General features: G+C 66.5%; 4 protein-coding genes across 12 annotated transcripts; 1 reads left to right on the top strand and 3 right to left on the bottom strand.

Moving 5' to 3' along the window:
• Positions 1–30: 30 nt before the first annotated feature.
• On the bottom strand, positions 31–2311 carry ABHD15 (abhydrolase domain containing 15). The gene is made up of 2 exons (XM_031043580.2): positions 1482–2311; positions 31–557 (listed from the first exon to the last, which is right to left on the bottom strand). Exons 1-2 carry the CDS (start codon positions 2309–2311, stop codon positions 86–88), a joined length of 1302 nt encoding a protein of 433 aa, XP_030899440.2. The 3' UTR covers positions 31–85.
• A 260-nt stretch (positions 2312–2571) lies between these two features.
• Positions 2572–10796, bottom strand: GIT1 (GIT ArfGAP 1). 4 transcript variants are annotated; one of them, XM_034069045.1, is made up of 22 exons: positions 10679–10796; positions 7752–7885; positions 7559–7671; positions 7378–7483; positions 7218–7304; positions 6981–7111; positions 6809–6903; positions 6688–6730; positions 6465–6491; positions 6186–6234; positions 6031–6103; positions 5323–5420; positions 5128–5239; positions 4919–5046; positions 4694–4846; positions 4379–4606; positions 4247–4300; positions 3909–3995; positions 3735–3808; positions 3471–3653; positions 3322–3385; positions 2572–3237 (listed from the first exon to the last, which is right to left on the bottom strand). In XM_034069045.1, exons 1-22 carry the CDS (start codon positions 10728–10730, stop codon positions 3025–3027), a joined length of 2304 nt encoding a protein of 767 aa, XP_033924936.1. In that variant the 5' UTR covers positions 10731–10796; the 3' UTR covers positions 2572–3024. The 4 variants fall into 4 exon arrangements, with proteins under 4 accessions (XP_033924936.1, XP_033924934.1, XP_033924937.1 ...); XM_034069043.1 differs by having other exon boundaries at positions 4919–5239; XM_034069046.1 differs by lacking the exon at positions 6465–6491.
• Positions 10797–12539: 1743 nt separating this feature from the next.
• Positions 12540–18861, top strand: ANKRD13B (ankyrin repeat domain 13B). 3 transcript variants are annotated; one of them, XM_034068877.1, is made up of 15 exons: positions 12540–12674; positions 15662–15797; positions 15962–16086; positions 16186–16231; positions 16451–16594; positions 16680–16869; positions 16952–17018; positions 17108–17189; positions 17261–17325; positions 17398–17528; positions 17649–17806; positions 17880–18032; positions 18115–18275; positions 18465–18541; positions 18623–18861. In XM_034068877.1, exons 1-15 carry the CDS (start codon positions 12564–12566, stop codon positions 18831–18833), a joined length of 1857 nt encoding a protein of 618 aa, XP_033924768.1. In that variant the 5' UTR covers positions 12540–12563; the 3' UTR covers positions 18834–18861. The 3 variants fall into 3 exon arrangements, with proteins under 3 accessions (XP_033924768.1, XP_033924767.1, XP_033924766.1); XM_034068876.1 differs by having other exon boundaries at positions 18465–18545; XM_034068875.1 differs by having other exon boundaries at positions 18465–18861.
• Positions 18862–20042: 1181 nt separating this feature from the next.
• Positions 20043–24164, bottom strand: CORO6 (coronin 6). 4 transcript variants are annotated; one of them, XM_034068910.1, is made up of 11 exons: positions 23967–24164; positions 23250–23372; positions 22680–22809; positions 22415–22596; positions 22169–22288; positions 21567–21686; positions 21112–21216; positions 20881–21026; positions 20744–20801; positions 20438–20668; positions 20043–20340 (listed from the first exon to the last, which is right to left on the bottom strand). In XM_034068910.1, the coding sequence occupies exons 1-11, from the start codon at positions 24162–24164 to the stop codon at positions 20218–20220; spliced, it is 1536 nt and encodes a 511-aa protein (XP_033924801.1). In that variant the 3' UTR covers positions 20043–20217. The 4 variants fall into 4 exon arrangements, with proteins under 4 accessions (XP_033924801.1, XP_033924803.1, XP_033924802.1 ...); XM_034068912.1 differs by lacking the exon at positions 21567–21686; XM_034068911.1 differs by lacking the exon at positions 22169–22288.
• Positions 24165–25431: the final 1267 nt, after the last annotated feature.

Genomic DNA, 25431 nt, shown 5'->3' with positions numbered 1-25431 from the left:
AACAAAAAAAATCAACTGTAATAAAGTAATTTTAGTACACGGAGTGTCTGCCTGCCTTCCTCGGGCTCCCCTGCCCCGCAGCGGGTTACCGGGTGTAGGACCGTTGCCATGTAAAGAGGGGGGGCTCCGCAATGGGACCCCCCACCCTGTGTGGCCGCGGCAGCCCCTTCCTACGCTCCTCTGCCCGCAGGAACTCTGCCATGGCCCTGAAGTACTCGAGCACAGCCTCGTGGCCCCAGCAGCGCCCCGAGCCCCGCTGGGGGAAGCCGCAGTGTCCCCCATGGGGGGTCAGCAGCAGGAAGAAGAAGGGGCTGGTGCGGAAGAGCTCCATGGGCAGGCTGCGGGCCGCGGGGCCGCGCACGGGGTCATCGGCGCTGCACAGGCACAGCACGGGCACGGCCGCCTCGTCCGCGTCGCGCAGGGGCTCGTTGCGCTCCCAGTATGTCTCCCAGCTGGTGGGACGGGTGCCACAGAACAGGGTCTCCTCCAGGTCCCGCAGCGAGCGGCTGCGCAGCAGCTGCTCCATGTCCACCGCCCCGGCCAGGGACCTGGCGTACCTGCAGGGATGGGTTGGGTGCATCCACCGTGAGTGGGTTGTGGCCATTGCTCACAGGGAGTGGGGGGACCTGCAGCCCCTTCCTGCTGGAGCTGGTTTCAGGGTCCCCAGCCCAACGCTGGGGCGGGGTCCCCGCAGTGCATCCTGTGCCAGAGCCGGTACCATGGCAACGGGAGGCAGCCAGCGCTCTGTTGCCATGACAGCAGTGGTTGCAATGAGTATTGGAAAATAGGGGGGAAATAGGGGGGGAACACGGTGCTGACAACCCCCCCCCCAACAAGGCCAACAGCCTCCCACCCCTCCTCAGTACCCCCCACACCCCTGTAGTAAGTCAGGGGCCTGTCACACCACCCAGGCTTTGCTGAGTATTAAGTTCCCCCCCAACGTTTTAGGGTTTACCTGCATTTGGGGGGGGGGAGCCTCATTTGCCCACCAGCAGGACCCTTTTGCCCCTTCCAGGGTCTCAGCAGCACCCAGGGAGGTGCCACTTCCTCAAGGCCTTGGCATGGGGCAGTTTATTTCCTGTCCCTGTGGTGGTCTCAGGCAAGAGGAACCCAAGACCCTTGGGTTTGGTGGTCATAGACCCCCCCAAAGCCCCACAGGGGTTGGGTTGGCTGCAGAGAGGGGAGTGTCCAACCCTGCTCAGCTGCCCCCGGGTCCAGCACAGCACAGGGGCTTTGCCAGCCACCCTCCTGGTGCCATCTCCCACCCCAGGGACCCCTGCACTCGGCCCCAGCCGGGTCGGGCAGCGCATGGTGGCCCCATGGCAGCTGGCTGCAGGCTGGTGTTCATTAACCAGCACATTCTGCTGCTCTCAGCACCTGTCCCCGTGCTGGGGCTCCATGTACCGCCAGCAGCACCCATTGCATGCACCCCCCAAGGGCTCCCGGCTACCCCCTCCCCAGGACCAAAGGACCCCACTGACCTGCTGAGTCCCTGCTTGAGGTGCAGGAGCAGCGGCCACTCGTAGAGCCAGGGCATCCCAGCCTCAAACCAGTCCCGGCCACGGAAAATGGGGGAGATGCAAGCGGCGGCAGCCAGGCGGCTGGAGGAGCCGCTCTCCCCCAGGTAGGCGAGCAGCAGCCCCGAGCCCGAGCCCTCGCTGACAGCCAGCAGTGGGGCTCTGGGGTGCTGGCACCGCAGGTAGGTGACAGCCTCCCGCAGGTCCCGGGGGTCCCCGAAGGGCTGCAGCCGGGGGGTGGTCAGGGGGCAGCCGTTGTGGCCCCGGCGGTTGAAGATGACAGGGATGAAGCCCCTCTCCAGTGCTCGCAGCCCCAGCTGCAGCAGCCCCCCCGTCACCTTCCCGGCGGCGTTGGGGATGAGCAGCAGCACTGGGCTGGAGCCACCCCCCCCCGCAGCCCCCCGTGGCCCCACCAACCAGTCCAGGGCCACCAGTCCAGTGTCCGGCATCTGCAGGAGCTCTCTGGCCACTGCCGGCTCCGGCTGGGGCGGCTGCAGGAGCTGCTGCAGCATCTGGAGCCGGGGCCAGTGTGGCCATGGCCAGCGGCCACCCCGCAGCGCCACCGACCGCCCCAGGCTCCGCACCAAGTGCTGGGCCAGCGCCGAGGGCTTGCAGAGCAGCCGGCAGCGCCCACAGCCATCCGCGGTGATGAAGAGCATCCCCTCCTCTTCCTCCTCCTCCTCCTCTCCCCAGGCTCCCTCCAGCTCCACCCTCCCTGCCCAAAGGCACAAGGCCAGGAGGCCCAGACCCATGAGCACCGCGGCTGCGGCCACCAACCCCTCTGGGGACACCATGGAGGTGATGGGAGCAGCCCCAGTGCTCGGCGGTGCGGGAGCAGTGGTGGGGCTGTGGGGCTGTACCGGGGCTGTGTGAGGCTGTGGGGCTGTATGGGGCTGTGCCAGGGCTGTGTGGGGCTGTGCCGGGGTTGGCGTGACCACAGCCAGCCGGGGCCAAGGGGACTGGGTGAAACGGGAGGGACACGTGACTGAGCCCTGCCCGGTGGCGGGGGGGTGAATCCCATTGCAGCCATACCCCCATGGCCGCAGGAGCCGGGTGCCCGTGCAATGCTCACACCTTTATTGATACAAATGTACAAGGACACATCTTACAGTAGGGAGCGTGGCCCCAGTGGGGGACAAGGGGGGCAGGACACCCAGGGATGGGGTTCCCATGGGTGTCCCGGTCCAGTGTTAACGCTGCGGGTGGCCCTGGGGGTACCGGCCACCCGGCGAGGGGCTCTCGGGGGAGGGTTTGGGGGGTACATGGCCACCGCCGCCACCGACACAGGCTATGTACAGGATAAGTTAGGTGCGGCCAGGGGCTGTACAGGGGGATGTGGGCACCCACCCCCAGCACCCCAGTGGCGTGGGGAGGGGGCACAGGGGGGGAGCTCACCCCACACCCTGGCTCCCCATGGGCTAAAGGCCACGTGCAGCCCCGCTCACCCCACGTGCCAGAGGGGAAGGAGAGACAAGAAGAGAGTGGAGGGGGGGGCGCGGGCCGGTGCTCACTGCTTCTTCTCGCGGGTGGTGATGGTGACCAGCTGCTTGGCGGCCTTGGCGATGTCGTAGGCACACTGGATGACCTGCTGCGTCAGGAGCTGGTAGTCCACGGCAGCGCCCGGCTCGGGGGGCACGGTCTTGCGGCACTCGCTCTGCAGGCGGTAGGCGCTGGCGTTGAGCAGCCGCAGTGAGCTCCGCACCGTCTCCAGTGCCGGCTTCTGTAAAGGGGCAGAGGGAGCGTCAGGATCCACACCAGGGGGAAGCGGTGCCTGTGGGGACCCCCCACCCAAACCCCTGCCCACCTTGGGGAACAGCGATGCCATCTCCGTCACAGCCGAGTGGATCTTCTCCGAGCAGGGCATGAAGCTGGGAGCAAGGAGAAGGGGTGAGCATGGGGGTACAGTAACCCCATCCATGTGAATGCAGCCCCAAGGCCATGCCCCAGCCCCACCTGTCGTGCTTGGACTCCTGCGCCGCCCGCAGCAGCTCCTGGATGTTCTTGGTGACCTGCTCGGTTTTGAGGATCACATCCTCCGTGCTGGGCAGCCCTGGGTCCAGTTCCCCGTCCAGCGGGTCCAGCTCATGCGGGAAGTCCTCGTCCTTGCTCAGCTCCACAAACCTCTTCCCCTCCATGCTGCAGGGATGGACCAATGCAGCCGGGTCAGTGCCAGCCCCGTGACCCTGTGTCCGTGTGTGCCCCAGCCCCAGAACTCACCTGATCAGGACCTCACCAGCCTGTGTGTTGTCGTAGTCGCTGTCGGTGCCGCTCCCGTGCCGGTCCAGCTTGCTCTGCAGGGCAGAGGAGCAGTGTCAGCCCTGCCCAGCCCCATCCCAGCACAGGGACTGGGGTCTCCCCACCCCAAGAGCTTCCCCTCTCCCAGTACATCACCATGTGCCGGGCACCGTCAGGCGGGCAGGAGAGCAGTGGGGAGGATGGGGGAAAGGGCACCGAGGAGGCGGACGGACCTTTCCGGATCTGGAGGGGGATAAAAGGGATAAACCAGCACTAAACAGGGTGCAGAGGGGTCTGGAGCCAACCGCGGTGATGTGAGGGGAGCATGAGCACAGGGGACACCGCTCCCTGCATACAGGAACACCCCATGGCTGCTGTTCCTTGGGGATGGCCCCAGCCTGACCTAGGGGAACTGGACATCCGAGAGGCCACATCCCAGGACAGACACAGCCACCACAGCCCATGCAGGAGCCATCCCTGCCACAGCCCCTTACCCGATACACGCTGGCCGGGATGTGCATGGAGTACAGAGCCTCGTCCTCCACCTCCTGCTGACACACAAAGGTTACAGCCCCGCGGGGACAGGACCCAGCACCCCAACCCCGCTCCCATCCCCGCACACTCACCCCAGCCCCAAAGGGCTGCAGCCGGGTCACCAGCTCCTCCACCGGCTGCCCAAAGGGCTTCAGTGCTGAGCCCGGCTCATACATGGAGAAGGCCTGGCGGTCCCGGCGGAGCGGGGGGGCCGTGCCCGGGGGGTGCCCATGCTCCGGCCGCTCGCTGGGAGCTGGGGTTGGGTGCGTGGGACCAGTCTGCTGCCGGATCTGGGTGTTCTCTGCCTGCAGCTTGTGGATCTGCAGCCGAGGGAGGCAGCAGTGAGGAGGGAGGCATAGCAAGGATGGGGTATAGCAAAGGAAGGGTCCTGCTGGTCCTGCACCCACCTCGCGCTGCAGCCGGCGCAGCTCATCGCTCAGGCTGTTGTTCACCTTCATCAGCTGCTGCACCTTGGCCTCAGAGGCAGCCAGAGCCTTCTTCACCTCCAGGTACTCCTGCAGCGTGATGGGGCCGTCCGAGAGGTCGGAGGAATCCATGCTCTATGGGGACACAGGCTCAGTAACCGGATCCCAGCGCCAGGGTCGTGGTCCAGGATGGGGATCCAGGCTCACCCGGGCACGGTTGTTGCGGGACGCGTTGCGCAGCAGCTCCTGGTCCGTGTCCTCGTCGGAGGCGACGCTGTCGTAGTCGTGCTGGTCGTCCTGGTCACTCTGGCTGCGCAGTGAGTAGTCGAGGGCGTCTAGGGGAGGGCAAAGGGGTGCTGAGCACAGGACAGAGGGGAGATGCTCAGCTGCCCCCATCGCTGCCCCCCATCCCTCACCTGTGGGGCTCAGCAGACTCTTCCCTTGCTGCCGGCGCTTGGCTTCCCCGAGGATGTCAATGAGCAAAGTGGCGAATTCCCTGGCATTGAACCTGGCCAGCTTCTGACGGCCCTGGGGGGGCAAGGGGGGGGCAGGGAGTGAGCAGGGCTCTGGGTGCCAGGGGCAGGGGGCACAGGGCTCTGGACGGGGCTCACCTGGTTGCGGGTGGCAGAGTACTCAGGGTTGACGGGCAGGAAGGGCACAGCGCTGCGCTCCGTCACCAGCGTGCTGTGGTTCTGTGTCGTCAGCCACACTGCGGGTGGGCAGCGGGCTCAGACCCCCGGGGGGGCTACAAGGACTGACCCCCCCTCCGGAGCAAGGCGCAGCCTGGGGCCGGCAGCGGGGCCAGCAGGACGCAGGCGCAGGCACAGGGCCAGCCTTGGGCTGGGAGCGGAGCCCGGCCGGGATGATGGGAATCGACTTCCCCGGCGTCCTGCAGGGCTGGGGAACCCCCCCCAGTACAACCCCCCCACTCCTCACCCTTTGGGGCACCCGCTCTGCACTCCCCATGTGTCAGGGAGTGGGTTTGGCACCGTTATTGGTGCCCACCCACCAGAGAAATGGGGTGACCCCCACCCCACCGCCCCCCCCAGCTCAAGGACACCCTCCAGGCTGTGTCCCCATCCCCGGGGGTCCCGGCACCCACCTCCAGCAGCACCCCAAGCCCCGGCACCCAGCAGCGGCCCCTTGCACCGAGGAACCCTCCCGGCCGGAGGAATGAGGAAGGAGGGGCCTGCGGTCCCTGCGGAGCATCCGGATGGGGGGAGCGCTGGGCTCAGCCCTGGCCCCACCGCCTGCTCCTCCCCGTGCCGGGACGCCCGCCCCAGCCCTGGGGGTGCTCCCTGTACCCCCCCCCGGCTCACCCGCATCGTTCTCCCTCCGATCCACCTCATCATACACATCCATGGCCAGCTCCTCGAACAGGCGGTTACTGAGCTGCAGCGGGAACCGGGAACGGTGTCAAGCGGGATAGGAGGAGTGGATGGGACCCCCCCACAAAGCCCTGGCTCCAACTCACCGCTTGCAGCTTCTTCTTGGCTGCCTTGGCCAGCTCAGAGAGGTCCAGGCTGGGGGTGTGCAGAGAAGGAAGACACTGGGGTTATCCCTGTTCTGCCCCCAGTAAAACAGTCCCCAGCTGCACCCCACTAGGACCAGGACCCCCCCGGGGCTGGTGAGCAGGCACACGGGGATGAGGTGGCAAAAGGCAAGCAGGACCCCCCCTCCCTGGGTGCCCTCCGGGCTGGGGGGACCCATGCCAGTGGCACTGGGGGGACCCCCGGAGCCGAGCAGACAATACCTCTGTGCCATGCACTTTGGGCGCACCCTGCGCTCCGGAGAAGGCAGCGGAGGGAAGAACAGGATAAAGGTGGATGTTAAACGCGCGGGCACCAGACCCCCCCGTTGTACCCCCCAAAGGATGCTCCAGAGCCAGTCACAGGGAGGTGACCGTGGTCCCCCCTTCGGCCCAGCGGGGATGCCAGGGGGACCATAGCCCCCAGCTGCGGGCATGGGGCACTCACCTGTCAGCCATCTGCGGGATGATGTAGTGCCCGTTCTTGTGGTCTGAGCAAAGAGAGGGGGGGTGAGCAGGGCTCTGTGCCCCCCACCCGGGTTAACCACCCCCAGGACCCCCCTGCTCACCCGGCTTCCTGCCGCAGAGGTAGAAGGCCAGGCGGTCGGTCAGCTCGTACTGGCACTCCACTAACCGCTCTGCCAGCTCGTGCTGGGCTGCCTGCCTGTGGGAGGATGGGCAGGGGTGATGCACACCCTATGGGGGTACAGGCAGAGGGTACCCCCCATTCCCCACCCTCACCTGGCATAGTCAATGGGGGTCCGGCCGTTCACATCGGGGGCCCCGGGGTCGGCGCCATAGACCACCAGCAGCTCTGCCTGCAGGATCTGGCCGGCCTTGGCCGCCACGTGCAGTGGTGTGGTGCCCTTCTCCTGCGGGCACGGGCAGCATCAGCCCCACATCCTGCCCATGGGATGCGGGTCCGGAACCCACATCCCAGCCCCATCCCCAGACCCCCCCAGCCCCACCAGTGCTCACCGGGTGGAAGAAGTTGGCCTGTGCGCCCAGCGACAGCAGGCGCAGACACGTCTCCAGGTTGCCCGTCCGCACACTCGAGTGCAATTGCTGCGGGGGAGAGAAGGGGTAAGGAGAGGAAATGTCTGCAGCACCAAGGGGGGGCCCTGCACCCACACCCCACCTTGCTGAGGTCCTTGGCAGTGACTCCATCGTCATCCCGGCACGGCAGCTTGTGGACAAAGGCCAGCATCTGGTACTTGGCGCGGATGAACTCTGACTTGGTGGGGCTGGAACAGGTTGTGGGGTGAAGGGGGGTGCCTGGCCAGCACTGACCCCCTCCCCACGGCATGGGGGGCACTTACTGCACTTTGTCCTGGGGGTTTGCCTTCCGACGCCCGCTCTGAACCTGGGCTGGATCCAGCAGTGAGTGCTCCCAGATGGAGTTGGCCCCATTGCTCGCCAAGGTGTGCACCATCTGCAGGGGACAGGCGGGACACGGTGGGCATGGGGGGTCCCTGTATGACCCCCCCATGTCCCCATGGGGTCAGCACCCACCTGGAGCAGGGTGGCAGGCCAAGGGCTGTGTCTGAGGTGCTTGACGATGGAGATGTGCCGGCCCAGGCTGCGGTGCACACTGCAGCACTCGTCGCAGATGAGCACCCCGCGGTTGATGGACGCCCAGCCGGGGTCTGCAGGGTGGAACAAGGGGATGTCACCGGGGTCCCTTCCCCATGCGGCCCCCTCCCCATCCACCCCACTGCTGCTGGGGGGGGGATATGCGTTGCCATAGCGATGGTTTCCCTGGTGACAGTGAGGGGCTCAGCCCATCACCAGGGGAAACCCACAGGTTTCCCATAGCAACCAGCACCCACCAAAGGGGGGGCAGGATTTGGCCTCCCCCACCATGAGGGCAGCTGGTGGCAGGGATGATGCCAGCTCCATAGGAGAGCACCGCAAGCAGGGGCACCCTGAGTCATGGCAGCACCCAGTGAGGCTGTGCACCCCCGCGGCCCCCAGATGGGCATTTGGGGGAGCCCTGGACAGGGGGAAACGTGCCCCTCAATAAGGAGCACCCCCAACCCATGGGCTCCCACCCATGGTGGTCACCAGCTCTGCAGCCCCATCACCCCACATCAGCCCCACAGGGCACCCCAGCTCTGGGGGCTGATGCCATGGTCCCCCCACACTGCCAGCCCCCCCCCCCCCCATTCCCAGCCGTTGTCCCCAGCCCGGCCAGACTGGAGCCCTTTGTGTCCCGCAGGGAACAAAGGGCTGTTTGAGCTGCCGCTGGCCCCATGCTGGCACCAGCCCTGGCACCCTCGGGGGCCCCGCTCGCGGCAGCTCCCCACACATGCACCCCACAAATGGGTCCTGGGGCTGGGCCGGGAGCAGATCCAGCCCCGGGGGGGGCTGTGGGGCTGCAACTGCTCCCAGCAGCACCGAGGGCAGGATGTGGGGACCCTCAGCTGGGTCACAGCCCCCTCCCGTGGATGGTGCTGCACTGTCCCTGGGTGCTGCAGGGGACCCCACCACCCCTTATTCTGTAGGGCCTACACAAACACCTCCACACAGACGGGGGGAGCCCCAAACCCCTGCTCTCAGCTCCATGGACCGCTGTTGGGGTGCCGGGACTGCTCAGGGATGGGGGGGTCAGCCTGGAAGGGTGCCCTTGAGCTGGGGTGTGCAGGGGTCACCCCATTTCCATGGTGGGATGGGCACCAACAGGCACGCCAAACCCACTCCCTGCCACCAGAGAAGCGCAGAGACGGTGCCCCAAAGGGTGAGGAGCAGGGGGGTGGCAGCACTGGCCAGAAGCAACGGTCCCAGTGGGGTCCCAAATCCCCCCTCCTCATGCCCTGTGGATGCAGTTTGGGGTCCCGCAGTGCTGCAGTGCCCTGGGGCCGAGGTGGGGTGTCTGGGGGGAGCCTGGCAGCCCTGTGCACACAGATGGCAGCGCCTTGGCAGCCGGTACGGCAGCATCTGTGCCTTGGTGCCTGCTGCCCACAGGAACAGGACGCTCCAAGCAGGGGGAGCCGCCCGGGACCCCGCTGGTCTCGGGTACCCCAGGGCAGCACCCCAAGCACTGAGGGGCGGACGGGGTGCGGGTGGGACCGCAGCAGCTCTGGGGGCGCTGGCACTGGGGCACCCCAAATCCTGGGCAGATCATGGAGCTCAAGGGAACAGCAGCACCTCCATCCCTGCCCCGGGACCCCCAGCACTGGTGAGCAGGGGCTGGGGCTGGGGCTGGCATCCCTGTACCAAGCGGGAATCAGCCAAGGGAGCCTGGGCACAGGGATGAGGACACCCCACAGACACCCACCACCCAGGGCCGGGCAGCACATCCCTGCCGGTGCTCCCGGCGCGGTAGGAAGCGGCCTCTGGACTTTATAACTCATTTCCTCCCATGGCTGCCAGGCGATAAGGGATTGGAAGAAACCGGTTTCCATTTCCCCCCCCGGCAGGGAGCCCTGGCACTGCCACAGGCACTGCCATAGGCACCCCTGGCACTGCCATAGGCACCCCCGTGCCCCCCGCACGGCAGCCCCGGCCCCACGCGTGTGCCGCCGGCTCTGCTGGCAGGATCCGGCCATTGGCACGTGGCCGGGATGGTTTCGGCAGAGCCTTGGCCCGCGGGCAGCTTCCCGAGGCCGGCTCGAAGCGAGAGCTCCGCTCCCGGCTCCGTTCATTCATTGCCATGGGGACACCCGTGGTGGCCATGGGCAGGTTCGGGGGGTCCGGCCCCGCTGTGGGCAGGGTTTACGGGGTCCGGCCCCACTGCAGCACTCAAGGGCTCGTGCCTGATGTGGGGCTGTGGGCACTGGCACCATCGGGGATGCGAATCATCTTGCCCAGGCTCAGGCTCTGGCTTGCAGCGCGGCCGCCACCGCCAAGAACGGATCCAGGCGGTGTGGGTGCTGGCTGTGGGGTGCTGTGGGGTATCCCCCCACTCCATCCCACCATTTGCAGTGTCCTCAGCGCTGCTGGCACCCACTGGCACATCCCCAGCCTGCACCAGCAGCCCCCGTGCTGAGGGTGCAAAGGCTGCGGGTGGTGCATGGGGGTGGTGGGTGCAGTGGGGGCACACTGGGTGCTCAGGGGGGAATCGGGGTCACGTTTGGGGTGTACCGCGATATTCCCGGAGGATGGAAAAGAGGGTGCACTAAAGCGTTGGATCAGAGGGTTCCTGGGGGGCAGAGCAGGATGCAGGGGGGTCCCTGGGTCTGCACTGCAGGGTGCAGAGGGGTGATCGTGGGGGGGTCCCAGGGGCACGCAGGGGCCTCACACTGGGGAGCAGAGGGAGATGCAGGAAGGGCTCCGTGGGCGCACCCCGGGGGATGCGGAGCGGGTGCACGGGGGTACCGCGGTGCAGAGGGGCTGCACCGGAGCCGAACCGGGCAGTGCGAGGCAGGCTCCTGGGGGGGGCGGGGGGCGGCGGCGGCGGACGGGGCGCACCGGGGGGTGCGGGGGGGTCCGGTCCTTACCTGGTGCGCTGCAGTCGGCGCACACCTCCGCCCGCGGCGCCTTCCGGGACATCCTCAGCGGCGAGGCGGGCCCGGGCCCGGGCCTCTGCGCCAGCGTGGGGCGGCGGCGGCGGCACCCCCGGGCCCGCCGGGGGAGGAACGGGGGACAGGGAGGGAAGGGGGGGGGGAGCCCTGCGGCGGGGCTGGGGCGGGGGGCGGCGGGGGCCCCGGGGCCGCGGCTCGCCGGGGGCTACCGGCTGCTCCCTGCGCCCGGCGGCTCCGCAGGAAGCGGCGCAGGCCCGGCCCCGGCGGAGGAGGGGCCGCACCGCCCCCGCCCCGCACCGGCAGCGCCGCCGCGACCGCCCCGCACCGGCACCTGCGCCCGCAGCCGCACCCGGACCCGCACCGTCGGGCACCGGCACCGCCCGCACTGCCCTGGGGCTGCGGCCCCACATCGGTCCTGGGCGGTTCTGGGTCCGGCCCTGAGCACCCCTCCTGCTCCCGGGCACCCCCCGCTCCTGACCCCGCTGTCAGGGCCCTCCCGGTCCCGTTCTCAGCCCAAAGCACTGTCCCGGTTGAGGTCTCAGCCCTGGTCCTCTTCATCTCGCCCACTGGCTTCAGGTCCAGGGCATCCCTGTGGTCCTTGTCCTGCTCCCAGCCCAGGTCCTGCACACCCCAGTCCGAGCTCTGGGCACCTCTGTTGTCCCAAGTCCTGCTTCAGGCCCTCAGCACCGGCTCTGGCGCTTGTCTTGCACCCACCCCCAGGCTGAACACCCCTAATCCTGGCACTCTGGCACTGTGCACCCCGCTCCTGTGCATCCCATCACCAGGCGCACTATGGGGTGCAGTGCAGGCAAGCATGGTCAGGTTGTGGGGCGCAGGGCATGGGGCTCCTTCCTGCCCCAGCAGTGCAGGCAGGACACTGCACTGTGGATGTGGATGTGCAGGGTGGGCCACAGCATTCCCAGGAGATTCATCAGGGAATTCGGGGAGAGTGGGGGTACTGGATAGACCCATTTATGGTCTCTGTCCCCGCCCCCCCAGCAGCATCCTTTAAGCACCTGGAGCAAGGGGGACTCCCCATTGCACAGGCAGCTGGGGGGGGGTCAGACCCCTCATCGCGCCCACCCCGTGCAGGATCCAAAGGACCGGAGCCGAATCCTGTCCCCCAAGCACCATGGGTCAGGCTGTACAAGGAGTGACCTCACCGAGGGGATGGCCCATGACGTCATGGGACAGCGGGGACATGCGGGATGCTGTGCGGGGACCGGGGCAGGGGATGCGACCACCAGCACCACCAGCACCAGCACCGCCTCCATTGTGGCTCAATGGGGAACAACGAGGGGGCTCAGCCCCACAGCGGGCCGGGAGCGAGGCGCCGGCAGGAGGCTGAGGCAGTGGCTGAGGCCCAGCCTCGCATTGTTCTCGGGCAGCAGCCGGAAAACACGACGCCCGCCCGGGAGAAACGCAGGCGGAAAAGGAAACGGGGCTGGGGGCCCGCGGCGGCCGCTGCCCTGCATGAGGGGGGCTCGGACCCCCCCACAGCCCTCACCCCTGCCCTGCCATGAGCCCAGGGCAGCACAGGGGAAGTGGGAGGGGGGAAAATCAGCTTGAAGAGAGGATGCTGGGGGGCCCTGAGGGTCAGCGGGTGACACTTTGCAGCCATTCCCCCCCCCACCCCCGCAGGGTCGGAGGCCGCGGTGATGGGCTGCGCGATGCGGGCTTGGGGCAGGGGCCGAGGAAGAGGAGGATGAGGAAGGGGGCGATGCGGGGCAGGGTGACTACAAGTCCCATGAGGCCGGGCGGTCGGGGGGGCGCGGGGGAAGCACCGTGCGGGAGGTGCCGGTTCCTCCCCGCCCCGCTCCGCCCCGCGCCGCGCCCGCCGCCGCTCCAGCATGCACGGAGGATGCTCGCGTCTTGCTCAGGCAGGAAGGGGCCGGAGGGCAGGTACCCGCTGCACTACCTCGTCTGGCACAACCGCGCCCGAGACCTGGACCGGGAGCTCAGCGCCAAGCAGGTGGGGGGGGTGAGGAAAGGGGGTACCCCCGGGCACGGCCCGGTTCGGTTCAGCTGATGCAATGCTGCCGGGCTGCAGCCGGGCTCCTGCTCGGGGCTGGGATGAGGATGGACATGATGGTGGTGATGACAATGATGGGGTCCCTCGCGCGGCTGGCAGGGCTCTGGGGCTGCAGTGTGTCCCCCAGCACCCCGGCACTGTGCGGGTGCTCCCGGGGTACCACCCGCCGGTCCTCTGCATCCCCCAGCGCATGCAGCCCCAAGCATCCCTCCCCACGTGTCCCCTGCTAGGCCTCTGCGGACCCTGCACCCCGACCTGCACCCCACTTCTTGGGGTGCTCACAGCCCCGCTGCAGCCCCCCAGCTCCCACCCTCAGGGTGAGCCCCTCTGGGGAGAGACACAGGGCCCTGATGCTGCTATGGGGTGCAGATCCCAGCCCCAAACGGCCAGTTGGGTTCTTCTCAGCATGGGGGACCCCCGGTGTCCCCCATCCCGGGAGGCCCCAGCCGGCGGGTGGTGGAGCACGTCCCTAGGCAGGTTCCCAGCCTCCCTTCTCCCCCGTGGCGTTGCAATTCAGGTAATTAAAACCCAACCCCGAAGACGCAGGAAACCGCAGGCGCTGGGGGGAGGCTGGTGGTGAGGCTGGGACCAGCATCCTGCTCCCTCGGCCGGGCTCCCGGCACCCCAGGGTGCTGAGGGCCGCGCCGGATAGACCCTGCTGCTGCACAAACCAGGGGGCTGCTGTACCACGATGCTCCCGCCGGGATGCAGGCGATGGCTCTCGCCACACCCGCCTCCATTGTGGGGGCCAGCCGGGATGGATGCGCCGGCATCGCCCCATTGCCGGCACGTTCATTCCCGTGGTGATTTGGGGCCGTGTTTCCCAGGAGCTCGATGTGGTGCAGATCAAAGCTGGGTGCAGGCGGCGGCTGCTCGGGAGATGCTGGGGATGCAGGGAGGGTTTCCAACACACCCTGAGCCTGGCTCTGGAGGGGCTCTGACATGGTCCCTGCTGCCATTTGCAGGGTGAAAGCAAAGCTGGCTCTGTGTGCACCCATGGGTGCTGCAGGCCAGACCCCAGGGCAGGTGGGGGTTTGGGGGCCAGCCCAAGCTGAGCCCCCCAGCCCTATCCAGGGCATCCAGGGACACGGCTCAGTACACATCAGGTGTTTGGGGATGGGAAGTGCTGGGGCAGCTGGCAGCATCCCTCCTCTTGATGTCCCATAAGGGCCCTGTGTGGGTCAGCCCTGAATTGTTGCCATGAGCTCCTGTCCACGCTTGCCTCCACCTGGGAAGTGAGGGCCAGCGGGTCCCTGTGGCAGAGGCAGGCAGTGACACAGAGCCCATTGTACCAGGACATCCCACACCACAGCCTGCCCTGTCACACATGGCCGGGACCCAGGGCTGCGCAGGGACAGCAGCGCCCAGCACCACCTCCCTGTGCTGGCCTGTGTCCTCTGATGCCACCCGGGAGCAGACACTGGGGTCCCCCACCCTGGGGACAACCCTGGCACAGGGGATGCTCTGTGCCATGTCCTGGCTGGCATGGGAGGAGCAGCCGGAGCTGCACCGCTGCCACCCCAGAGCCATCCCTGTCCCCATCCCTGGTGGGTGCCACAGCCCCAGGTCAGACAGTGCCTGAGGTCTGTGCTGCAGCCCCTTGAGCTGGAGCTGTCCCAGCACCAGGCCCAGGACCGAGCTCTTGCTGGTAAAAACTGGGTCACGCCGTGTCCCCCGGGGTTGGCTCCTGTGCCGCATCCCCAGACCCTGATCCCGCCTGGCACTGGGGCAAGGCTGCAGCTGGGGAGCCCCACTGAGCCTGCAGCACCCGTCCCCCAGCTGGGGGGCGATTGCTTTAATTAGAGTCATTTCATTAGTGCAATTAAGCAGCAGTCTCCTGGAGAGCGTTGGAGCAGCACATTGGATCCTGGAGAACTGGGGGCTGTTTTGCTCCAGTGCTGAGGGCAGCCTGGTGGGGGTTCCCCTTCATGGTGAGCCCCTGGGGGTGAGGGGCATGGGGATGTCCCTGAGCAGAGATGGGGAATCCCTGGGGCAGAGGGAATGCAGGATGTGCCCAAGAGTGAGGCAGGGACTTGCTGCGGGCAGGAGCCTGGGTTTAGAGAGCCCACACCCCAACCCTGCCCAGCCCCAGACACCTCTGGGGTGCCTGGTCCCAGTTAGCACCTTTGTGTCCTGCAGCCAGCTTTGTCCTCCCCAAACCCTGTGCCTTGATTTGGGGTCCACCCCACTGCCCTCTCCCCTGGCTGCATCAGCTGCCCCTCTGCAGGCACAAGGTGCTGGGGGGCAGAAGCTGCTCCCCCACTGCTGCTCCATCACCCCCTGAGCCGTGTCCCCAGCCTGGGGAGCGGGTGTGATGCTGCACCCCCCGCGGGTCCTCGGGGTGCCCATCACCACCACCCCCATGAGGGATTCCTCGGGCCTGGCCCCGTGCCCGGCTCTGGGTTTGGCACAGACAATGGCAGCCCCAGCGTGCGGCTCCCCAGGGCTGGGGATCCTCGGAGCAGCCGCTCACGCAGCTCCGGCAGGGGAACACGTGCGGCCGCCGCAGCCGCGCTCCGGGCTCGGCACAGGGGGGCTGCCAGCGGGGGCTGCCTGGCAACTGGGCAGCAGCACCCCCTGCATCCCAACCACAGAGCTGGGGGCTTGTCCCAGGCTTGCAGCTGCATCAAGCCATGCGGAGCCCCCTGCGCTGCACCCCAATGCCATGGCCCTGCTCCATGCCCATAGGGGTGGGTAGAGCCCAGCCTGACCATGCTGAGCTGTGCTGGCTGCTGGCAGCATCACTGCGCTCTCCCCATGGGTCTGAGGAGCAGCGAGAGCCTTTCTGTGTGCATCTCCTGGGGGAGCTGAGGGGATGCTCGTTGAGATGCTATCAGGTGTTGGCTGCTTGTGAGAGCTTCACATCTGCACTGGAGGGCAAGGTCTGGCCACCCCGGTGGTCCCTGAGGCCCATTCCCTCCTGGCAGGCTGACATTGAGCAGCTGGACCCCCGAGGACGCACCCCACTGCACCTGGCCACCACACTGGGCCACCTGGAGTGTGCCAGGGTGCTGCTGAAGCATGGTGCTGACGTGGGCAAGGAGAACCGCAGCGGCTGGACGGGTGAGCCTTGGTCCTCCATCAACCTGCCCTGGCATGGGCACGGGCATGGGCATGGGGACGCTCAGTGGTGCAGCTCCCCGAGGGACAGCTCACATGGTGGTGCATGCATGTGGCCACCTCTGCCGTGCCACAGCCCTGGGCAACTGCCCCTCTCTGCCCTGCAGTCCTGCAGGAGGCTGTGAGCACCCGGGACCTGGAGCTGGTGCAGTTGGTCCTGCGCTACCGTGACTACCAGAGGGCCATCAAGCGCCTGGCTGGGATCCCCATCCTCCTGGAGAAGCTGCGCAAGGTATCCCCATCCCTCCATCCCATGGGAAGAGGAGAGTGGGATGGTGGGCAGGGGGATGCTGGCCACGGGCTCCTCCTGACCCCATTGGGCTCTCGGCAGGCCCAGGACTTCTATGTGGAGATGAAGTGGGAATTCACGAGCTGGGGTAAGCTCGGGGTAGAGCATCGCTGGGGAGGGAGCGGGAGACCCCAACCCCAACATCCATCCCCATCCCCGGGATGGTGGACACCGTCCCCCCTCTCCCCATGCACCCCAAGCTTGCAGACCCCTGTCCCCACACGCATCCCCCCCAGCTCAGTGCTCTCAGCCCCCTCGGGGTGCAGGTTGCCCCATCCCTGGCTGGGCTATCACCATCTCTCCCCAGTGCCGCTGGTGTCCAAGATCTGCCCCAGTGACACCTACAAGGTGTGGAAGAGCGGCCAGAACCTGCGGGTGGACACGACGCTGCTGGGCTTTGACCATATGACCTGGCAGAGGGGCAACCGCAGCTTCGTCTTTAGGGGGCAAGGTGAGACCGCACCGGGATCCCCGTGGGCCCCCATTGGGGAGCACTGCAGGGCACGGGTGACGTGGTTGTCCTGACCCTGCTGCAGACACCAGCGCGGTGGTGATGGAGATCGACCACGACCGGCGGGTGGTGTACTCGGAGACGCTGGCCCTGGCCGGCCACGACCAGGAGGTGCTGCTGGCTGCTGTGCAGCCCACCGAGGAGCAGGTGATGGGGCGGCTCACGGCCCCTGTTGTCACCACACAGCTCGACACCAAGAACATCGCCTTTGAGAGGTGGGCAGCACAGAGCCCACCCCTGGGGATGCACAGACCCCACAGGCTCATCGGTTGCTCACTGTGTGTTGTGTCACCCAAGGAACAAGTCCGGTATTCTGGGCTGGAGGAGTGAGAAGACAGAAATGGTGAATGGGTATGAGGCCAAGGTGAGGGGCAGGGGTTGAGCTGCCTGAAGGGATATGGTTGGTTGTGGGTTGGGGGTATCCACATCAGCCATTCCCCCCTCCTCATCCAGGTCTATGGCGCATCCAATGTGGAGCTGATCACGCGGACAAGGACTGAGCACCTCTCGGACCAGCACAAGGGCAAGAGCAAAGGTGGAGCCGGTACAGGCTGGGTGGGCAGAGCGTCGTGCCCCCTCCTGCCCTCACCCCCTCATGTCCCATAGGCAGCAAGACCCCTCTGCAGTCCTTCCTGGGCATCGCCGAGCAGCACGTGGGGCCCAACAACGGGGTGAGCATCCCATGGGTCTGGGGGGTGTCCCCACAGTTGGACACCCCCCTCAACCCCTGGGCCATCCCATAGACGCTGATCACGCAGACCCTGAGCCACGCCAACCCCACTGCCATCACCCCGGAGGAGTACTTCAACCCCAACTTCGAGCTGGGCAACCGGGACATGGGGCGGCCCATGGAGCTCACCACCAAGACACAGAAGTGAGGGGGGAAGGAGCAGATTGGGGACCCCCCGTCCATCCCCCCATCTCCTTCCCCGCTGCGGAGCCCCCCATGGGGGGGCAGGCAGGGGGTCCCCAGCCCGGCGCCTGTCCCCGGCAGGTTCAAGGCGAAGCTGTGGCTGTGTGAGGACCACCCGCTGTCCCTCTGCGAGCAGGTTGCCCCCATCATCGACCTCATGGCAATAAGCAACGCGCTCTTCGCCAAGCTGCGGGACTTCATCACCCTGCGCCTCCCGCCCGGCTTCCCGGTCAAGATCGGTACGAGGGGGGGTCCTTGGGGTGCAGGGGCTGCAGCCGGATCCCTCCCTGCTTGCTATCCCTTTGCCCACAGAAATCCCCATCTTCCACATCCTCAACGCCCGCATCACCTTTGGGAACCTCAATGGGTGCGATGAGCCCGTCAGCTCCCTGCGGCACAGCCCCAGCAGCGAGGCCCCTTCCCCCAGCAGCGACTCCTCCAGCGTCAGCAGCTCCAGCTCCCTGAGTACGTGGGGTTAGAGGGGACACGGTGCTGGGGTGGGGGGGACACGGGGGGTACCCAACCTTTCTGTGCCTGTCTCCCATAGCCTCATGCCGCGCGTGTGAGATGGACCCGGCCCTGTTCGAGGTGCCGCGGGGGTACAGTGTGGTGGGGACGCACCAGGACGCGCTGCGGGAGGATGAGGATGATCTGCTGCAGTTTGCCATCCAGCAGAGCCTGCTGGAGGCAGGCAGTGAGTATGACCAGGTGGGTACTGACACCCCCCACCTCCCATTGCCTGCCCCATCCTGATGCTGCTGCGGGAGGCTCATCCCACCTTGCCCCATCCCTGCATCCCATGGTGATGGGTCAGCCCTCATGCCACGGAGCTACATTTTGGGGTGCTCAGGGCACAAGCAGTGCCACCCTCACCCCCCCCCCCACCGCCATCCGTAGGTGACCATCTGGGAAGCGTTAACCAACAGCAAACCGGGCACACACCCCATGTCCCACGAGGGCCGCCGGGGAGACAGGTTGGTAAGGTCCATCCAGCCCCCCCGGGGGAGCGGGTGCTGGCTCTGCAGGGACCCCATTGAGAGCCTGCCCCCCCCCAGGACTCCCCAGCACACAGCAGCGCCCCGGGCCCCCGCTGCCCCTGCGCCGGGGGGGGGCCGGGCCCCCAGCGCCCTGTTCCCCAGCTACGCGGAGCAGCTGCGCTTGGCCATGGCGCTGTCGGCTCGGGAGCAGGAGGAAGCCGAGCGCCGGACGCGGCAGGAGGAGGAGGATCTGCAGCGGATCCTGCAGCTCTCGCTGACGGAGAAGTGACCCCACAGCCCCACTGACCCCCATGGGGATGCGGCCGGGGCCGTGTGTGGGGCACGGGGGGGGGGGGGGAGGCAGCCCGAGCACTGCAAGCGGGGAGGGGGGTGCAGGATTTGGCCTTGGGGTGGGGGACATCATCCCCGTAGCAGCGGGATGGGGTGGGGATGGGTGGCAGGGACCAGGGGGGGCAACCCTACAGACTGCACCCACCCCTGGGACCCCCAACAGCCCTATGGGGTGCTGCTCGGCCCCTCACCCTAGGGAGGTGGTGGGGGGCACATCCTGCCCCAGATGGGGGTCTGCCAGGTGTGTGGGGTCCTGGGCTGTCCCCTAGAGCCGGGGGGGCTCTGCCCAGCCCCCCTGAGCCCCCTCAGCCCAGGCGCTACCAAGTGCACTTACCCGGGAGCTGCTCTGCCTGCCATGGGAGGGGCTCAGCCCCATTGCACCCCACAGCCAGCATGGGGACCCCCACCCCGGTGCGGGGGTCCACTGGGGCAGCCAAGGGGGTGCCTGTGAAAGGCCACCCGGTGTCACCCCCCCTTAACCCCCTGCTCGCACCCCATGTCCTGCTTGGATGCCCCCCCCTTGGCAGCGCTGCACCCCCTCGTCCCGGGCACTGACCCCGAGAGAAACCTGTGTCAATGGTGCTAACCCCCGGCCCCCCCTGCCCTGGGCTGCTCCCCCTTTGCACATGGGGGGCTGGGGGCAATGGGGGGGGGCCGGGCTCGCTCCCCTGGGACTTTTCAAAGCCGGTGCCCCCCCCTCCACCCCATGCACCTCACAAGCGACATCTGGGCCAGGGCCGGGGGAGCCGGAGCAGCTCCGACCGCGGCCAACACCAATAAATGCTCTTTAATGTTTGTCTCTCTCGGCCTCTCTGTGCCTGCCCCGGCGCAGAGGGTGCAGGCAGGGCCCCCCCGGCATGGCAGCCCCATGTCCCTGGTACCCGCTACACAGCCGTGGGTGGCTGAGCCCTTTATTAAAGGGGGACCCAGGAGCAAAGAGCCGGGTGGGAGCAGCCGCCGAGGGGGTGATGGGGCAGTGGGAGGCAAACGGGGTGATGGACGGGGATGTAGCACCGTACCCAAGCACATCCTGGTCATGGGGGTCCAACAGCTCCCTGTGCTGGGAGGATGCTGGCATCCAGCTTGCAGGTCCCTGAGGAGGGATGCTCAGCAGCCCCAGCCTGTGGGCACTGCAGTGGGACCCCCTCTGGTGCCGGGACACCATCGGAGCAGGATGTGACCGATGCCACTGGGGGGGTCCAGGGTCTGATCCCCTCCCTGCAGCCTCTGCTCCTGGGGAAAGAACACGGCTCTGGGCTCCTCCCTCTGCGGGGACTCGGCTTTAATCCCCGGGGCCGGGGCAGTCCTCGCCGCGGCCACCGTTAGTCCGTTCCGTTGGTGAACTGGCAGAGCTTGTTCTCCAGGTCGGAGATGCGCTTCTCGTGCGCTTGGACCGTCTCCTTCAGGGCACGGATCTCCTCCAGCACCTCCTGCAGCGCTGGCTGCTGCCGGGGACACGCACAGGGTCACCGGGAGCCCCTTCCGACCCCACTGCAGGCAGGGGAGAGCCGCCCACAACATCCCCATCCCCAGGGCACTCACAGAGACGTTGGGGTCACAACCGGAGTGGCTGCGGCGGGGGCCGGGGGGGGGTTTGTTGTCCAGGATGTTCTTCTTGACCACCTTCAGCTCCCGGTTCTTGATGGGGACGTACCCATCCCGCAGCGAGATGAGGATGGGCTCCGCATCCTTCCCGGACAGCCACTCATCCGCCTCTAGCGCCGGCTCCGGGCCCGGCGTGTCGGGATACAGGTCATCCTGGAAGAGGTCTGACTGCGGGGGGGAGGCAGACTGCAATGAGACATGTTCCCCTTAACCCCCCATCTCCCATGGACCCAATGGACTCACCTTGCGCGGCACCGTCATGACGATGGGCTCGCACTTGCGCTCGTGCAGCTTGAAGAACCTGTGTGGGGCAGAGGCACTCAGGGTCCAGACACCCCCTTGAGACCCCTCCGGGCCCCTGAGCCCGTCCCAGCTCTTACCTGGCGATCTCACACTTGCTGACATCCAGCCCACGCTTGGGCATGAAGCCCATGCCCCTCTGCGGCTCCTTGCTGCTGTAGGTGTTCAGGTAGTGCACGTAGGGAGCCTCATCCGTGATCTCGAAGTACCGGATGCTGCTGTCACCCTGCGGGTGTGGGGCGGGTGTCAGCCAGCCCTGGCACCCCACAGACATGGGTGGCACCAGGGGGTGAACCCCAGGAGGGTTTTACCTTGCCACAGAGGTAGACGATGCTGGAGTCAGCATCATAGAAGGGCAGCAGGACCCCATTGCTTGTGTCCATCTCCTGCAGGGCGATCGGCTCCTCAAAGTTGTTCTGTGGGGCCGGAGCAGTGGGGGGTGAGCAGTGGTCCCAAACCCCCACCCTGGTCAGTCACACTTGAGGCTTGTCCCCTCCCTGCAGCACACACCCCCAGCACACAGCTCATCATGCTCCTCCCAGCACACCCTAACCCCTTCCTGCTTACCTGCATGGCTGGTGCACCCCAGCCTTGTGTTCCCCCCCTCCCCAGCATTCCTTGTTCCCCCATCCCCAGCACAGCACAGCACACTTGGGAACTTGGCATCTTTATGGGGGGATGCAGCAAGCACCCCACAGGGCAGGGAAGGGGGCAGAGGTTTGGGGGGGCCAAGTTCCCGGGGCAGCACTCCATGCGGCCTCGTTACCGGGTCCCACAAGCCCAGCTCCCGCTGGCTCATTCTGGTAAAGCCTGTGGTAAAGATGTGTCCTTCCCGTGTGAAGATGGCCCGCACAGGCCTCAGCCCTTCATGGGGGGCAAACCTCTCCTGGGGGAAGGGGGAGAGAGTCAGCATGGGGCATGGGATGGGGGGAAAATGGGAGGGGGTCCGGATCTGTCCCCATGAAGAGATGCTGAGTCCTGCTGGGGAGTGCATGAAGCTCCTGGAGTGCATGTGCTGCAGGAAAGCATCCCTGGTACCCAGTGCATCCCTGGTACCCAGTGCATCCTTGGTACCCAGTGCATCCTTGGTACCCAGTGCATCCCTGGTACCCAGTGCATCCATGGTACCCAGTGCATCCATGGTACCCAGTGCATCCATGGTACCCAGTGCATCTCTGGTGCTTGGAGCATCCCTGGTACCCAGTGCATCCCTGGTACCCAGTGCATCCCTGGTGCTTGGAGCATCCCTGGTAGCCAGATCATCACTGGTACCCAGAGCATCCCTAACACCCGGTGCACCCCTGGATTGGCTGATCTCCGTAGTGTCCCTAGAGCGGTGCTGGCCAGGCAGGAGCCGCTGTCTCATACCAGGTCCCACAGAGCCAGCTGCCGCTCACTCATCCTGCTGAAGCCGGTGGTGAAGATCTTGCCATCAGCCATGAAGATGGCGCGGATGGGGCGGACACCGTCGTGGGGTTTGTCTTTCTCCTGCGCCGGCCGTTAGCGGGTTAAAACCAAACACAGAGACGCGCGGTGCGGGGGGTTAGTAGGGTCAGGCAGGCACTGGGGAGGACCCCGCGGCAGCTGTGGGGGGGACACACTGGGGACACTCACCGCCACAACCTGCTGCTTGCGGGGGTCAATGATCCGGACCTTCTTGTCCTTGCAGGTGGTGACCAGGAGGCTGCCGTTGCGGTTCCAGCCCACGTTGTAGATGAGGTCGGTGTGTATGTCATCCAGCGCCAGCAGCATCTCCCCCGTGCCCACATTCCACAGGATCACCAGGTTGTCACACCCTGTGGAGGACCGATGGGGTAGACAACATCACCCCACAGACCCCCTCTGAACCCCGGGGAGGTGACCTGAGACCCCCATTTACCTGCGCTGAGCAGCACGTTGCGGGCGGTCGGATGCCACGAGATGATGCTCACCCGCTTGGAGTGTCCCTCCAGCGTCACCACCGGCTCCGTGATGTTGCGCATGGGGACGTAGTCAGGGATCTGCCACACCTTGAAGGGGGGGACACAGGCAGTGGGGTGTGGGATGGTGGAGATCACCCCACGCCTGAGCACTAAGAGGCTTGAGGGCCTTGGAGCCAATTAACCTCATCCTTAATCCCGGCTCAGGCTGCAGGAGGGTGGCGAGGGGACAACAGCAGCGCCTCCATCCTGGGGTGCATCCCTCTCAGCTGGGGCGCTGATGGGCACAGGAAAGGGGTGCACCCCCAGTACTCCCCCCCAGCTATTCCTGGGTGCTGAGTCGCCGGTGTGGGTATATTTAGCACAAAGTGCTGCATCATGGAGAGAGCATCCGCCGCCAGCGTGAACGCATGGCACCGCGGCTAAAAATAGGGCAGTGACACTTCGCAGGCAGCGGGATGGGGGGGGCCATGCCCTGCACGGCTCCCCCTGCACCTTCCACCCCCCCCCCCCCCGGCTCTGCCCCTCACCATGACGGTGGTGTCCTCCGAGGCGCTGGCGATGACGTTGTCGTTGTGGGGGCACCAGTCGATGTCCAGCACAGGCGCCGTGTGCCCTGTCACCAGCGGGTGGTTCTTGTCCACCCGTCCCGTCTGCGAGGCCGAGGTCCCGGGTGAGTACCCAGCAGTGGGGGGGGGGCTGCCAGGGGACCCCCAAACCCCAGCCTGGCCACAACGTGGTGCTGTGGCACAGCAGGGACATGCAGGGGGCCCAGAGCTTTGCCCCTGCCTTGAAGGGGGAAACTGAGGTATGCAGTGGGCATGGGCTCACTTAGCATGAGGCCCTTAATGGGACATGGAGGGGATCGATGTGACCCGAGGGAGGTTGTTTTGTGTCCTCCCTGACGACAAGGAGAGGTTGGGGTCCCCCTCCAAGCCCCTCTGCTGGGGTGGCCAACACAGACCCCCAACCCATGGGATGTTCCCTGCGCATCACGTGCTCCCAGGGAATTCTGGCTGGGAAGAACACAGCCAGGGGTTTCCTGCATCCCCCCTGTTGCCCTCAGGACATCACCCTTCACACATGCAGAAGATCAGCCCAGACTGTACATTCCCCAAGCACCCCTGAGAGGATGGAGACACTGGGGCCACTCTGCAGCCACAGCAGCCCCCCAAAAGCAGAGCCCATCAGTGCATCCCCCCCAGTACATCCCATCAGGGTTCAGCCCCCAACAGCCTCCCCCTCACCTTGGCAAGGGGCAGGACGATGAAGGCTCCCCCGCCACCAGACTCCACGATGATGGCCACAAACTTGGGGTTGACGGCGCAGAAGGAGCTGTCACACGTCACCTTGGAGACACGGATGTCCTCGTACATCTGATCGGCCTTCACCGGCTGCCCGAACACGTGCCGGAACTTGCTCTGGCGCACCACGCGTCGGCTCATGGCTGGGGGTGCATGGTCAGGCCATGACCCCCCCAGCACAGCAGGGAGGGGGTTTGGTGCCCTTATCCCCTTGATAAATCACCCCTATCCTGGGCACAGAGGGAAGCCTTGGGACACGGCAGGGGATGGGGATGCAGGATGGTGACTGGTGTGGCCCTTGTCCCACACAGGGAGTGGGGACAGCCCTTGTGCAGGGGTGTGTGGTGCTGCAAGCGCTGGGGTTGAGCATCCCATGGCCAGAGACACTTGACGGCTGGGCAGTGACATGGTCATGCCGTGGTGCACTGCTGTGCCCTGTGCCTATGCCATGTCCCAAGATCAGCACTGGGGTTGGCACATGGGCAGCTGCAGCAGAGAAATGGGGCTGAGGAGAGCTGAGGGTGGACATGGAGGTGCCTTGCAGCAGGTCACAGCTTGTCCCCTTGTGCCCCATTCTGCATCAGTGACCCAAAGATACCTGGCTCGACACAGCGAGCAGCAGGGAGGCTGTGCATCCAGCATTGCTTACCCCATGCCTGCCCCATGGGCTCCTGCATGTGTCATCCATTCTGCATCCACAGCCCATTCCCCTGGCACTGACCCCAGGTGAGGGCTGGACCTGGCACAGCCATGCAGCCCTGTGGAGCCCCTGTGCTCACCATGGCCCCAGCAGGGCTCCCATCCCAGCCGAGCATGCTTCCCACCATCACCCATCTCTGTCCCAAGCCTCTGTTGCTCCTGGGACCTGCGGAGGGTACTGAGCCCCTCAGGACCCCTGGAGCTGGGGCTCTGCAGCACCCATGAGCCACTGACCAGGGACTCTGCTGTGCTCTTTGGGGGCCTCAGTCATTGTCAGGGGCTGTGCCCAGACACCAAACCTCATCCAGGAGCACCAATCACCACTGCTGTGGGTGAGACAGGAGCACATCTACTCCTCCATGACCCAGCTGGTGGCTTTTGGCCAGGGCACGTGCAGCACTGAGCCAAGCCACATCTGCCCAGTCCCTGGTGTCCCCAAGGGTTCTTGTGGCCTTTCAGCATCATCCCTGGCCTGGCAGAATGGGCTGTGGGTTGGAGCCTGGCTACCAAGGGGGGCTGAACACTGGCACTGCTGCTGTCAGCCCCAGGGCCCCAGGCACAGTCCCCAGCCCTGCGGAGGGGTGAGTGGGCTCCGTGGGGACACCCTCCGGGTACTTTGCAGCACAGTGGGAGCAGAGCGTGGGGTGCAGGGACACAGGGAGGGGGTGATGGCCTGGCTGGCTGGGCAGAGGGTGTGCAGGGTGCAGGC

This window comes from Melopsittacus undulatus, chromosome 13 (assembly GCF_012275295.1).
Source record: "Melopsittacus undulatus isolate bMelUnd1 chromosome 13, bMelUnd1.mat.Z, whole genome shotgun sequence".
Classification (NCBI taxonomy): domain Eukaryota; kingdom Metazoa; phylum Chordata; class Aves; order Psittaciformes; family Psittaculidae; genus Melopsittacus; species Melopsittacus undulatus.
This window is presented reverse-complemented; position numbering and strand designations above follow the sequence as displayed.